The sequence below is a fragment of the Electrona antarctica genome, assembly GCF_951216825.1.
Source record: "Electrona antarctica genome assembly, chromosome: 12".
In the NCBI taxonomy this organism is placed as follows: Eukaryota; Metazoa; Chordata; class Actinopteri; order Myctophiformes; family Myctophidae; genus Electrona; species Electrona antarctica.
The window spans coordinates 33,906,497-33,920,203 of NC_136793.1; the positions used below are offsets into that span (position 1 = coordinate 33,906,497).

The following is a 13,707-nucleotide window of genomic DNA, read 5'->3' on the forward strand; positions in this document are numbered from 1 at the left end:
TGTCCCCCTGAGTGCCTCCCCAGTGTCCCCCTGAGTGCCTCCCCAGTGTCCCCCTGAGTGCCTCCCCAGTGTCCCCCCAGTGCCTCCCCAGTGTCTCCCCAGTGGCTGCAGTTTCTCCCCAGTGTCTCCCCAGTGGCTGCAGTTTCTCCCCAGTGCCTCCCCAGTGTCTGCCCAGTGTCTCCCCAGTGTCTCCCCAGTGTCCCCCTGAGTGTCTCCCCAGTGTCTCCCCAGTGTCTCCCCAGTGCCTTCCCAGTGTCTCCCCAGTGTCTTCCCAGTGCCTCCCCAGTACCTGCCCAGTGCCTCCCCAGTGTCCCCCAGTGCCTCCCCATGCAGTGCCTCCCCAGTGTCCCCCAAGTGCCTCCCCAGTGTCTCCAATAGCAATACAAGAGCAATAATACAGATTAATCTTAATTTAATAATCAAATTAATTAATTAATCAAATTAATTCATTAATTAATCAAAATGTTCGCCGCAGGTCCCCCCGTGCCCAGCTCCATGCCAAAGCTTTTTCCTACAGGAAACACTGCAAGCCCATATGGCAACGCTTGAAATTGATTTTCAGGCTGCTTTACATCCTGAGAATTTTGTATTTCTAAAAGTATAAAATATACAGTATATGAGGGCCGATCTGTCCAGTGGTTTGCAAGATTAGCTCTGGATACACTCATCATTGACGGCTACCATAGAGCCACACCTGGTCCCATTCATGCCACATTATAACACATCTCACTACACCATAGCGCCATTGTCTAGTAGTCTCTATTCTATTGGCTCTGTTGTTGCATTTGGCTTTTTAGAGCTAGGTTAGTTGCATTATGTGAGTATAGAGTAGAATAATGCCCCCTGTACTGCTGACTTACCCATCTACCACCCTCTTGTTTAAGCTGCTGGATATATAACACCAAAGTCCAGGTAGGATTGACTCAGTGAAAGATAAAAGACGGGTCTGAGCACAAGACGAGGCTGAGCAACTGGACCAGAGTAGAGCGTAACTAACAATGATAATATATCCTAACTATATTTGCACACTATACCTTGTGCAAACTTACATCCTTGCACCAGGCCTAACATATAGTCAGCCTTATCTAGGGAAATGCACAATTTATTTCTACAAAAAGCATTTCAATACATTATAAATACTGTATGAAATTGTGTTTCTTGTTAGTGTGGTTGCCTATAGAGCGTCGCAGTCCCGCCCCCTACCCTGGACCAGGAAATGATTCTCCGTTCATTTTCCTCATAGACATTTCAGAAAGTATTTATTTAAAGACGTTTACGCCGCGGACAAAGCCAACTCGAGTCGTGACAAATCATGACAACAAACACCATTTTTTGGGCCGAACAAATAATTAGAAAGAAGAAAAAAACGGCAGGTTACAACACTTTTTTTGTTGTTTTTCTTCTTTGTAATTATTTGTTTGGTCCAAAATATTGTTTGTGTTGTCATGAGTTGTCACGACTCGAGTTGGCTTTGTCCGCGGCGTAACCGTCTTTAAATAAATACTTGTCTAATGTCTATGGGAAAAATGCACTGGGATTCATTTCCTGGTCCATGGTAGGGGGCGGGACTGCGACGCTCTATAGGCAAATAATGCTTGACTAATAATTTAGTTAATTATAGAAATGTATGCATTTTATTAATAAAAAAATAAGAAAATATATAGCTTCTTGATGATTTGATTTATAATAGTGTTAGTGTGCATCTCTTTATGCTGTGATGTGTTTTGGCTCATTTCCAGGGAGTGTTTGACCACCGCATGAAGACGTGGCAGAAGTGGCAAGACACCCAGCTGCTCCTGCAGAAGAAACGGGAGGCCGAGGCCAAACTGCAGTACACCAACAAGCCCGACAAACTGCAGCAAGCCAAGGAGGAGATCAAAGAGGTAGGAGAGACACCCAGAGATGGCAGACGGGCACAAGGAGAATCACAAGCAGACCCAATGTACAGTTGGAGGCCATCGATATTGTCCTTTTCTTTTTGCTGAGGTTTGTGTGATCTGCGCAAAAGGACAGTTAACCCATTTTGGGCGGGAACCCCTTTTGGTGTTTTAAACATTATGTTATAATTTAGCTATTGAAAAATAGCAGATCTACAAGCTCATAGCGCGCCACCGAGTGGCGCGCTACGAGCTTGTAGGTCTGCTATTTTTGAAAAATCGTGAGAATATTTATTTCAGAAAACTGGAGGATTTAGAAGGATTTTTTTTTAATTTTGAGGTCAGGCCTAAATGGGTCAAATGATAAGGGACAATATCGGTGGCACCCAACTGTAGGAAAAGGAAAACATTGAAAAGAAAGTGGAGTGATGGCAATAGAAATAAAAGGCATAGAAACACATGTACACTTTGTTAGTAAAATGAATCAAGTGCACAATTTGTTGACCGGAGGCCCATAGAGTTCTATACTAGGCCCCCTCTCTTCCCCTCTAAACTAAATATCTATGCCCCCAGAATAGGGACACTACTACTAGGGTTCATGTGGTTAAGATTATAATTCATACTAAAATGTATAGTACAATTTCCCTTTGGCCTGTGGACTGGAGCAGAATTCCGTATCCAGTCAAACGAGGTAGAGCAGAGGCGAGGAGAGTATAATTTATTAGACGGCTGTAGCTGTCACTATACAAATTCATCCTCTATCGTGCTTTGTCAGGATATAACACACACACACACACACACACACACACACACACACACACACACACACACACACAAACACACACAGTAAACGGCGGAGGAGAAGGGGAACTACCTTGGCAGGGGGTCTGGTATTAAAAGAGAAAAACTGTCAGAGGCATTGTGCAGGGAGAGAGAGCCTGTCAGATAGTGTCTTTAGAGGACAGGCCAGTAGAGTTACAACCAACATTTATTTTTGAGAAAATGAGAGTTTTGAGAGGTTGTCAGGAAGACAGTGTTTTGGTTTGGTGCCTTGACAACAACAGCCAAAGAGAAAACAACGACCCCCCCCTCCCCGCCCTCCCTTCTCTCTGGTGCTGCTACAGACCAGCTACCTGGTGGAATTCCTAAAGTGCAATCTGTGTTTGGCCTGAAATAGAAACACAACCATGTCAGTTGTGGTGTTTTTGGTGATGCTGGCTGCCGTCAACAAGCTCAGGACTAGGTTGAAACAATAGTTCCCATGAACTCTGTATTACTATGGGTCAAAGGCAAAGTGTTTTATACTAAAGATGAGAAAAAAAACAATAATTTAACAAGAGGCATCACAAACACAAATGTGTACTGGTCCTACTTTAAACAATAACTTCTAGGGGTGTGTGTGTGTGTGTGTGTGTGTGTGTGTGTGTGTGTGTGTGTGTGTGTGTGTGTGTGTGTGTGTGTGTGTGTGTGTGTGTGTGTGTGTGTGTGTGTGTGTGTGTGTGTGTGTGTGTGTGTGTGTGTGTGTGTGTGTGTGTGTGTGTGTGTGTGTGTGTGTGTGTGTGTGTGTGTGTGTGTGTGTGTGTGTGTGTGTGTGTGTGTGTGTGTGTGTGTGTGTGTGTGTGTGTGTGTGTGTGTGTGTGGTGTTTTGGATTTGTTTTCATCTCCTGTCAGATCATTAACCCACACTGCCCCCTGTAGGCAGTGAAAGTAACTGCACTCAGGGTTACTTTCACCTACTTTTGTGTAGATTCAGATTCCTGATCGTACTCTGAGCGTTTCCCCAATTAAAATGTTCAACCTATCAATATATTTTTGTCATCATCCATCAAAGTACAACCGTCTGTCATAATTGACATTTCAAAACTGTTGTGTTTCAATCACTTTCACTTTTTTCCTAAATTAATTTTGGCCTGTACCTCTTTTTTGCTGGCTAAACATCACATACCTACCTAGGTTGCTGCCAGCATATCTATCTATCTATCTATCTATCTATCTATCTATCTATCTATCTATCTATCTATCTATCTCTCCTCTCTCCTCTCTCCTCTCTCCTCTCTCCTCTCTCCTCTCTCCTCTCTCCTCTCTCACTGCTTGGCTGAGTCTGTGGATGCAGTGCCTCCACACACACAATGAACCTTTTCTTTCTAACCGCTCCTAACCAGCTAACTGCCTGCCTTAGTAGTAGCACCTGGAGATTCCTCTCTTTATGATTTTGAAGCTCAGAGCGGTTTTTTCTCCCTGCCTTTAAACATTTGTTGCGTTTTCCCTGCCATGCCTTCAACCAGGAGATTGAGGAGGTAGGACCTGCCCCTGTTTGTTTGTCTGTCTGTCTGTCTGTCCATTCTACACCTTTGTTGGCTGGCATTTACCCGTTTAGAACTTGTTTTGTAATTTCCTGCCACTATCACGCAACCATCTGTTACTTTAATTTGTTGTTTTTCATTCTCACTGTTGAAGAGTCCAAAGTCACATGAATGTGTTTGTCAAAATGAACTGTTTCAAATTTCACTTGTTGGACTACTTTAAGTATCCAGTACTAAAAAATAAAAAATATATATATATATTATTCATGCAAACCCCTTCATGTGACACAATAATGGATTTGTTATAGGATAATTTCACTCTAATTTGTTCATCATTGTCTTTCTGCATAACATCACCCACATAACTAGACTAAAAAGGTGTTCATTTTATGAGCCTTTTAAAACCCATATAGCTAGATTGTGGTAGCCAGCACCATTCAGTTAGTATTAATAATTTTAATACACATAATCTTCTAAACTACAAATGATGTGTCTCAGTGTGTACAACCAACTACTGGTACGGATGGGAATGACTAAATCTTATATAAATACAGTATACAGTGTACTGCTTTTCCATGTTTTTCCAGTTTGAATACAAATTCAGAATTCATCTGGTTTCTAAATGAACATTGTGGAGAAAAGTTAAAAATGGAGTGCCATAATTTTTGTATATTTTCCAGTTTTGCATGTGTTTATGAGGTGACAGTACTTCATTAGACCCCTTGGTGTGGTTGTTATGTGCAATGATGTCTTCCCTTTGTATTTAGGGTTTCTTCCTGGAGGCTGAAACATTGACAGTCAAACATGCCAATGAAAAAACAGTGATATAGTGACATCACAATATCATCCACTCCCTTAACCCCTCCCCCTTTATCATAATACAACAACAGCTGTGGGTGCGGCTTCAGTTGCACCAGGCAAACCAGGCAAACTTAATTAACTGGTGGGCGTGTCCACATAAAAACGACATTTTATCAAATACTGTACACTTTAAAAAAAAAAGTTCTTCCTCATTATATAATAACAATACCTGATGATCATGTTATAGGGTGGAAGAAATCACGGCACTCCATCTTTAAGAAAACATCAATACATTTAGTTACTTGTCAGTGAAGTTGGTATAATTTTATTTCCCATCCCTAATCACCGGTATTGAGCTGAGAAACTCGTAAGAACAGTCTGTATGTATGCTTGGGGTCAATTCACTTTCAAGCCAATACGCCAAATCAAATGGGTTCAGATCTGAGCCAAGTCTCCTGAGGAGGCACATCTGAAGCCTGTCGTGGACGGGGTAACCGGACGTAAAACACAAATCCACTGTATATTCAGAATAAAATGGAAATCAGAAGTTAGGTCTGGAGAAACTGAGCTAAAATAACACTCAAATAGAAACACACAAAGAGTTGTGTGAGTTGTAGAACTATTTCAATTCATCTCCAAGGAGGTTTTATTTTTCATAATAACTTCATAATTAAATGTACTATTTTACGTATACTACTTACTAGTATTCTGGCTTGTAGAATATACCATTATGTTTATTTTCAGAGAGCAAATCTGTATTGGCTGTACTGAAAGTGAAGAAACTCTGATTGTGGTGCTGAGAAAAAACTTCTTGTTAACCATTGCCTTTTAAATGGACGTCTCAGCTCTCATCTGCAACTATTCTGTATCCCTCATATCTATAGAAGTCAGTTTAATTTGACAATCCTTCACTTGAATAATCATATACATCTGCTTTGTTTTGACAATAATCTAAAGGTGAGATTAAAACAAACAAGAAAAAATGCTTCTGTTGGGGATGCAGAATGGTGCAACTAAAAGCAACATTTGAATTGTTGCTGTGGTACTTTTGAACTTTATGGTATTGAAAGCATCTATCTGTCTGTCTTTCTGTCTCCTCCTCTGTGTCTATATTCATGTTCAAGTTGGAGGGGAAGGTCCAGCAGGGGGAGAGAGATTTTGATTTAATTTCCAAAACCATCCGCAAGGAAGTCAGCAGGTTTGAGGTTAGTTGACTGCTAAGAAAGTTGTTGAACAGCAATAGAAGAAAAAAAAACAGTTTTACTTTATTCATGTGTCTTAATTTTTTCTGCAGAAAGAAAGAGTGAGGGACTTCAAATCGGTTATCATTAAATACCTGGAGTCACTGGTTCAGACACAACAACAGGTACAGTGTAGACTCAGAGAAACAAATCAAAAACTAAAAACACAGTATTATCCTTCCTATCCAAATCCTACGCTGTTCCCTTCACTGTCTTTATTATGTTTCTTTCTCTACTTTTCCACAGCTGATAAAGTACTGGGAGGCCTTCTTACCTGAAGCAAAGGCTATCTCATAGACTGATGACGAGCTCAAGTCAAATTACACCACCCAGAAGGCACCTCTCTTCCCCATATCTCCCTTTCTTCTGTTTACACTCAGAGGAAAGAAGCAGCGAGGAAGTTAATCATCTATTACCTTTTCATGGCTGCCGTTATTAAATACCACTGTTTTAATTTTACTGTTAATTTCACTCAATAGCTCACACGCGTCTTGTATACTCCCCCCCCCACACACAATCCTCCTCAAACTTTGAGCTACTATATCTACCTTTTGATCAGTGTGATGTCATCAAAAGAGGACAGCGTTTATCTCTTGTATACAGCCCCTGATCTGGTGTCTTGTTTTCCACCAACTAGTGATTGTAACAATACTTTGATATTTTGACTTTCAGGGTGAATTTCAGGGTGTGTTATTTTTTTCTCCACCAGGTACAGTACTTATTGCATGGTGGGAGAAAAGCTATGGTCTTGGCACTTAGCTAACTAATACCCTGTTAGCATTATTGACATTCCTCAATCACCATTGGCTTCAATAGTTGTTTCCATCCAACTGTCAAATAAATTTAAGCAAACGTTTGAAATATACAATGGCAATTGTTTTTTCCATTTGTTCTGTCAAAACAAAAAAGGGCTACGTGAGAAGAGAATAACCTCAAAAAGTCGGAACTATAGCATCTTTGGTTCAGTTATTCCACATTTTATTGACATTGGCCCTTTTTCATTCAGGTTTTCTAATGTGATAAATCATAATGGGCATAAAACATGGAAATCTGGCTATTGTAAACACTACTAATATGGTTATCAGTAATAAATGTAGAGGAAATGTAGTGTCCCCCCCCCCCCCCCATTACGTAACGGTTGCCTGGCAGTGAAAAAGACCACCTGTAGATGGGTGGTACACCTTTTGATTCCTGCTGTACATTTTGTCACCTGGTTAATCTCTTGCGCTCCAGGCACCTGAAAATGGTGAACTGATGTGTTGCTGTATGATCATTAGGGAAGGCAACATTTTTGAGATGAGAGAGAGAGGACAAAGCAACATGTCACATCTTTGTTCAGTGGATTACTTTGGATTACCCCTCCCAGGTGATACGATTGGTGTGTATTTTATAAAATGACCAAATGTATGTTTTTGTTTTATGTTTTTTGCAGATCCAAATCATTGAATTTATTGAACACAAACTTTTTTTGTACTTATTTTAAAACATTACTTCAAGGGATATCTTGGCATTTTGAATTTGATGCTCTAAATATACAGCCGGAGGTAGTTACCGCTAGAATGATGCTCTAAATATACAGCCGGAGGTAGTTACCGCTAGAATGAGAATATACAGCCGGAGGTAGTTACCGCTAGAATGAGAATATACAGCCGGAGGTAGTTACCGCTAGAATGAGAATATACAGCCGGAGGTAGTTACCGCTAGAATGAGAAATCAGTTGGTTTGCACTGCTACAGCACAGTCCTTGCTCGCTTCCTGCTCTTAAAAAAAATCTAATGCTGACAAATTCTAACAGGCTGTTTTGAAGATAAATTAAGTGTAAACACTGAAATGTATTTTGTGTGAAAAGGCGGTTTGTTTTAGGAGGAATAACGGACTGAAATTCAAGAAGACAAAGTATCCCATTAATAGTATTATTAATAGTAGTTATTGTGTGTAGGAGACTTGTAGCATTAAGAGAGAGTCCTGTAACTGGAAATGACTTGTCGGTTCAAAGGGCAGCTTGTCCGTTTTAAGTGTCCTTGAGTAAGACACAGAACACCCTCTCTCCCCAATCACTGTCTGAAAGTTGCTCCAAATACGAGTAACGGGTAAATGGCTTAAATGTAAAAGTGAGTTGTTGTCATGGTGACAGATCGTCCGTCCATCTGTTTCTCCGTCCGTCCATCGATTTGTCCGTCCGTCCATGGTTCTACAGAATGTGTTTATAGTTCTCAAACGTTTTAACACTAGGATTGGGTGTCGCCAGAATAGTTTCAGTACCAAAGTGCTTCCAATATTTCCACTTTGAAAATGGATATGAAATTATAATTTGTTGGTGAAAGTTCACCAAATATTTTTGTCCTTTGTACATGCAGATTCTAGAGATTTCTGATCGTATTCCATGAATTTTTACGAATACACCAAAATCAATAGAACACCATATACAGTAGATCATGGCGAGAATCAGATATTCAGAAGCTTCTTTTGCCAGTTTGAAATCCTAGTGATACTGAAACCACAATGATCTTCGGTACCCAGTCCTCATCAACTTTATTCCGTCATTCATCTCGATTTGCATTTTTCTATCTTTTATGCCATGTTTTATTTTATTTTTGCTACGTAATGATGTGCAATGATTGAGAGATTTCTGTTGATTTTTGTTCTTTTTTTTTTAGATGGATATTATAAAGCTTTGTTAAAGATTGTTTTGGATTGTTTATCTTTGATTTTGACTATGTTCCTGCTTCATTACCGATGGGGTCGGACAACTTAAATTACAAATAAAGGAATGTATGTCACAATATATCGCTGTCATGATTTTTAAGTCTAAATCTAAATTGATAACCTTTGACCCTCAGTACCGAAGTCATTGCTGACAAAAGAAACATTCGCTCCTCTACTTCAGGCATTAGTACTGATAGTTAGATAGTTATACTTTGTTTGTTTTCATTGACTTTGTAGCCTACAGTAATAAAATAGTAGTACAGTGATGTGTTCTGCTTAATCCAACAAAAACTAAAAACCTTGTATTACTGATATATAAAAAGCACTATTTGCAGCATTGACTCACATAATATATTATTGCTTCAAATTATTGCTCAGTATTTGTAGGCGTCAAGCCGCAGTATTGTGACGGCGCATTGTGATTCTGCTTCCTGTGGTAGTACTGTATGTGGTGAATTAAATGTGAGTAAAGGAAATTGTCTGGCAATATGGTAAAGCGGTACAAAGCCGAGAGAGATCATTGGAGGCATACAATACACTTGCACCTCTGATTATCTGCAGTACATGAGGGCCACCACTGGGCTGCTTTGGTCACCTGTATTCCATTATTGTGTGAATTTCCTTTTAGCCGGTGTGAACCGACAGCCCTTTTTCCTCTGTCTTGTCAGTGGGCTGCTGTGTGTCATAATCTCATCCTGATCGCAGAGCCTCAGGCTGTAAAACACTCAGACAGACTGAGCCTTTTAGCAGGCCTCTGCTCTGACACACACACACACACACACACACACTGTCAGGAGACTCTGCATCACTTCTACATATTGCTTCCGGTGCTGAAACCTTGTATGTCCAAAAACGTTACTTTTCAAGAAATGGGATTTATTTTTCAATGGATCCAACGTAGTTATTACTCTTGTTGATACTTTTCATTGGCTCAATATTTATTAAAAACAACGCACGCACGCTCTCGCACACACACACACACACACACACACACACGGCACACAAAAAAGAATGGCCAAAATAGATGATCCACAAACTCACAATGCATCTTCTCGATGCAACATGTTGTGAGCATTTAGCTATTTTTGCTACTCTTGTATGATACTGCAGTTTGAAGTAGGGCATTAATACATTTACGAAAAACACCTACAAAGTTGAAATATTGACATACAAGGTTTCTGCATGCCATATAAATACTGTAGACACTAGACACAGATCCATCTAACATTTTCTCCCTCTCTCTCTCTCTCACACACACACACACACACACACACACACACACACACACTGACAGGGAAACACATGCACACACACTGCACTGCACGTACAGTACTCGCAGGCAAACGCATACACCCAACCTCTCATATTTAAACACACATGCACATGCTCAGACAAACACACATTCACACAGGGCCTATACACAGGGCTGTCAGAAAGTGGGCTGTACATTACTTTGCATTGCAGGGATGACAGTATTGAGTAGCTGTCATATTTAGACCCTGGCTCAGGGTGTCTGGAACAGGAAAAAATTCATATCTGAGTTTATTAACGGGCACTGTGTGTGTGTGTGTGTGTGTGTGTGTGTGTGTGTGTGTGTGTGTGTGTGTGTGTGTGTGTGTGTGTGTGTGTGTGTGTGTGTGTGTGTGTGTGTGTGTGTGTGTGTGTGTGTGTGTGTGTGTGTGTGTTTGTGTTTGTGCTGAGCTTTATATGTGCCTGTAAGCATTTATGTTTCTGAGAGATGATCACTTTTCCCCCCAAATGTGCTCCATGCATATACTGTATATTAGAATCTTTCTATGTGTTTGCTGACAGTACATAATCTCCATAGAGTTGTTGCAGACAGTCTCTGATGGGGATGTATCCAGCTGTCTCTGATCCTGGCTTCTTATCCTTCCAAGACGGGGGGGCAGACTCACCTCCGGTGGGTCCCAGGACTCCCAACACATGGGCTGCAACAGTTTATATATATAAAATACATTTTAGATACCGAAAATTGTGAACTTGTAGATCTGCTATTTTCTGTAGGCCTACTTTTGCTAAGATGGCAAGATACCATTGTATGACAATGTACAGTATAAAATAGGACTTACATAGTTAATCAGACTATCTGTTGTCAATGTTTTGTGTCATTTTGTTACAAATACCACAATTATCAAAATATATTTGATTAATCAGAAAAGCAATCGCTAGAATAATCACTAAGAAAAGAAAGTTGCAGCCCTACTATATTGTATTTGAAATAGCCTGGTAGCCCCATTGAAGAAATGTACTCACCTTTTGTTAAAGGTGCAAAACACAGATTTTGTTTTACCTCAAAAGCACAACTAGCTATTTCCTTCAAATGTCACCTTTTTCATTTACATTAACATATTAAGATGGTTATCATTGATTCTAACGGCCACCGTGTATTGAGTATTACATTTTTTAAATAATGGTGGATGTCTTTCGATGAGTGAGTTTCATTCCATCATTACTCTTTTGAATTACAGTACATTTCCTTCATGATCTATTTTACTAACCAGTCATTATCCATTTGCCTTCACAATCAGTTCAGTAAATATTGTATTCACTTTGAGTAAGCCATACAAATAACTAGTAAAAATAGTATAAATAATGAATACTAAAATTTTAATAGTATCCTTATCCCTCAACTTTGGTTGGGATGCTGTAGCATGGTATTGTTAAATGTTTATTTCACCTAAATCAGTGCTTCTAAATGGGTTCCAGGCCCCCCCCCCCCCCCCCCCCCCCAGCAAAATGCGTTAATATAATATCAAAGTTTTACTTCTATACATTGGCTATTTGAAAATAGCCACAAAATAGCCACCACCACGTGAGCATGTAGATCTGCTATTTTAAACAAATCTTGAAATCTGTTTATTTTATTATTATTATTATTATTATTATTATTATTATTATTATTATTATTATCATCATTATTTATTGAACCACACAGATCTTGTATGGGGGTTCCTGGCACAACATATTCTCAGATAGGGGTTCCCGGTCAAATACATTTAATTGGGGGTCCTTGACATGAAAAGGTTCAGGAACCACTGACCCAGATAACCTCTCATTTTCACAATGACATGAGAATAATGTAGGCACATGTATTATTTCAACTCACTCCAGCCCTCCCTGTCTCAGTCAGTTTTAGTATAATGTACCTACATTTATAACCCGGGACTCACCACCATAGCCTCTCACTATCAGTCCGGGAGTGGAAATAATGGCCGCACGCAGCTGAAACTAGCATTTCCATCTCGCTGCCGTTTTAGGGTCAGAATACATGCAGGTACATTTATTACAGCTCATCAATTACACTAAAACACAGACGTAGTCTCCATATTCTCCTGTGGCTAGTTTAGCATTCACTCGTGTCCCTAGACACACACATACACACACAGGGATGACACACTCTCAGACAAGGTGTGGAGAGGAACAGGAGGGGGGAGAAGGGAATGAAAGCAAAAAGGCGCTGCTATAGCAGATAACAATGTTGTTGTAGCTAACCTCTCTCTTTATTTATCATATCTCCAAATGGCTGTGCTGTGCTGTGTGCTGGTCAGGATACAGTGACCTTAGTTGATCAACTACCCCCCTAGCAGTCTGATAAGAAGACCAATATAATAGAGAACAGAGAGAGGGGTTGTACTGTAATTATTTCTCCGCTGTCAAGGCAACGGACTCTGGACCTCTACGCCGATTCAAATCTTAGCTGCTTCACGGCGCCGTGCAGCATGAGGCACGGTGGTGTGCTGTGCTGTGGTGCGGGGATGGGATGGGATGGGATGGGAGGGCTGGGTGGGGGTAAGTGGGCAGCGGTGCTACAACACCACCATCACCACCGTGAGACAAATATCAGCCGGCCGCCGCGACACGCCTGAAATTGGACCAGTTTGTCATGCACACGGCTGCCAAGGCCAGGCACGCGCACAAATTCCACACACACACCCCCTATGGTCCTGCAGGCAAGCACACACACACACACACACTCTCATGGACATATTGTAAAATATGACCGTTGGCAGGCATAGAATATGTATTTGGGTACGCAAAAGTATTCATTTGAAAAAGTTGGGTCTCTCTCCCCTCCTTTTCCCCTCTAATTTCTGTTTGTCCTTCACCGTCCTCTTCCTTTTCTTCTTGCCTCTTCCACTCTGAAAGTTTCTGACTTTTCTCGTTCTGAGATGAAGATGATGAAGTCTCGACTCAGAGGAGATGACGGTGATTGAATGTGAATTGAAGCTGTATTTGAGAATGCTTCTCAGGCTTCATTCCCATGGATTTTGCATACCGTTCATCTGCTCTGTTTAGAACTTCATATTTCATAGAAGTGCCATCAGAAACAATTGCAACGTTCCAGACAGCCAACATGTAATTATTCTGAAAAGGAATGAAGCTAAATGTTTTCTCAGCTGCTGACTGGGTAATGTTAATCTATGAACCACTTTGCTCGATTCTAAACTGATGGGACTTTGAAACTACAAAGAGAAGAATTTTACCATACACAGCAAAGTCTTCAGTGTTTGTTTAACTCAGAGATTGTATAAATGGACCCAAACGGATCTGTATCCATCCAAGTCCATTTTAACCTCAGAGTTTAAAAAAATGCTGTGAATTTTACTGTGTAGTGTAGTATAGTATAGTTTAGTTTAGTTTGACCTTGGACACAGCATCATGCAGCCCAACACAAAGTAGAAGCGAGCTGGGTAGCTGCTGCAGCAATAATTGTGTATTAAAAAAAAAGAAAAGAAAAGAAAAAAACGTCAATCGTGA

The 13,707-nt window shown here is 40.4% G+C and overlaps 1 protein-coding gene across 2 annotated transcripts in view; it reads left to right on the plus strand.

Annotated features, from left to right (window-relative positions):
- The window catches only part of snx2 (sorting nexin 2), a 34,142-nt gene extending 25,135 nt beyond the window's left edge, over positions 1 to 9,007 (plus strand). The window contains exons 12-16 of one of the 2 annotated variants that reach the window (XR_013791276.1): positions 1,740 to 1,883; positions 6,106 to 6,186; positions 6,276 to 6,347; positions 6,469 to 7,766; positions 7,913 to 9,007. Coding sequence is in view for 1 of the 2 variants with exons in the window: in XM_079516413.1 (XP_079372539.1) it covers positions 1,740 to 1,883; positions 6,106 to 6,186; positions 6,276 to 6,347; positions 6,469 to 6,519 (348 nt within the window). In the remaining variant the exon portion in view is untranslated. Of the gene's footprint in view, positions 1 to 1,739; positions 1,884 to 6,105; positions 6,187 to 6,275; positions 6,348 to 6,468 lie in introns of both variants that reach the window. The other variant, XM_079516413.1, reaches the window with a different exon arrangement.
- The last annotated feature ends 4,700 nt before the right edge of the window (positions 9,008 to 13,707 follow it).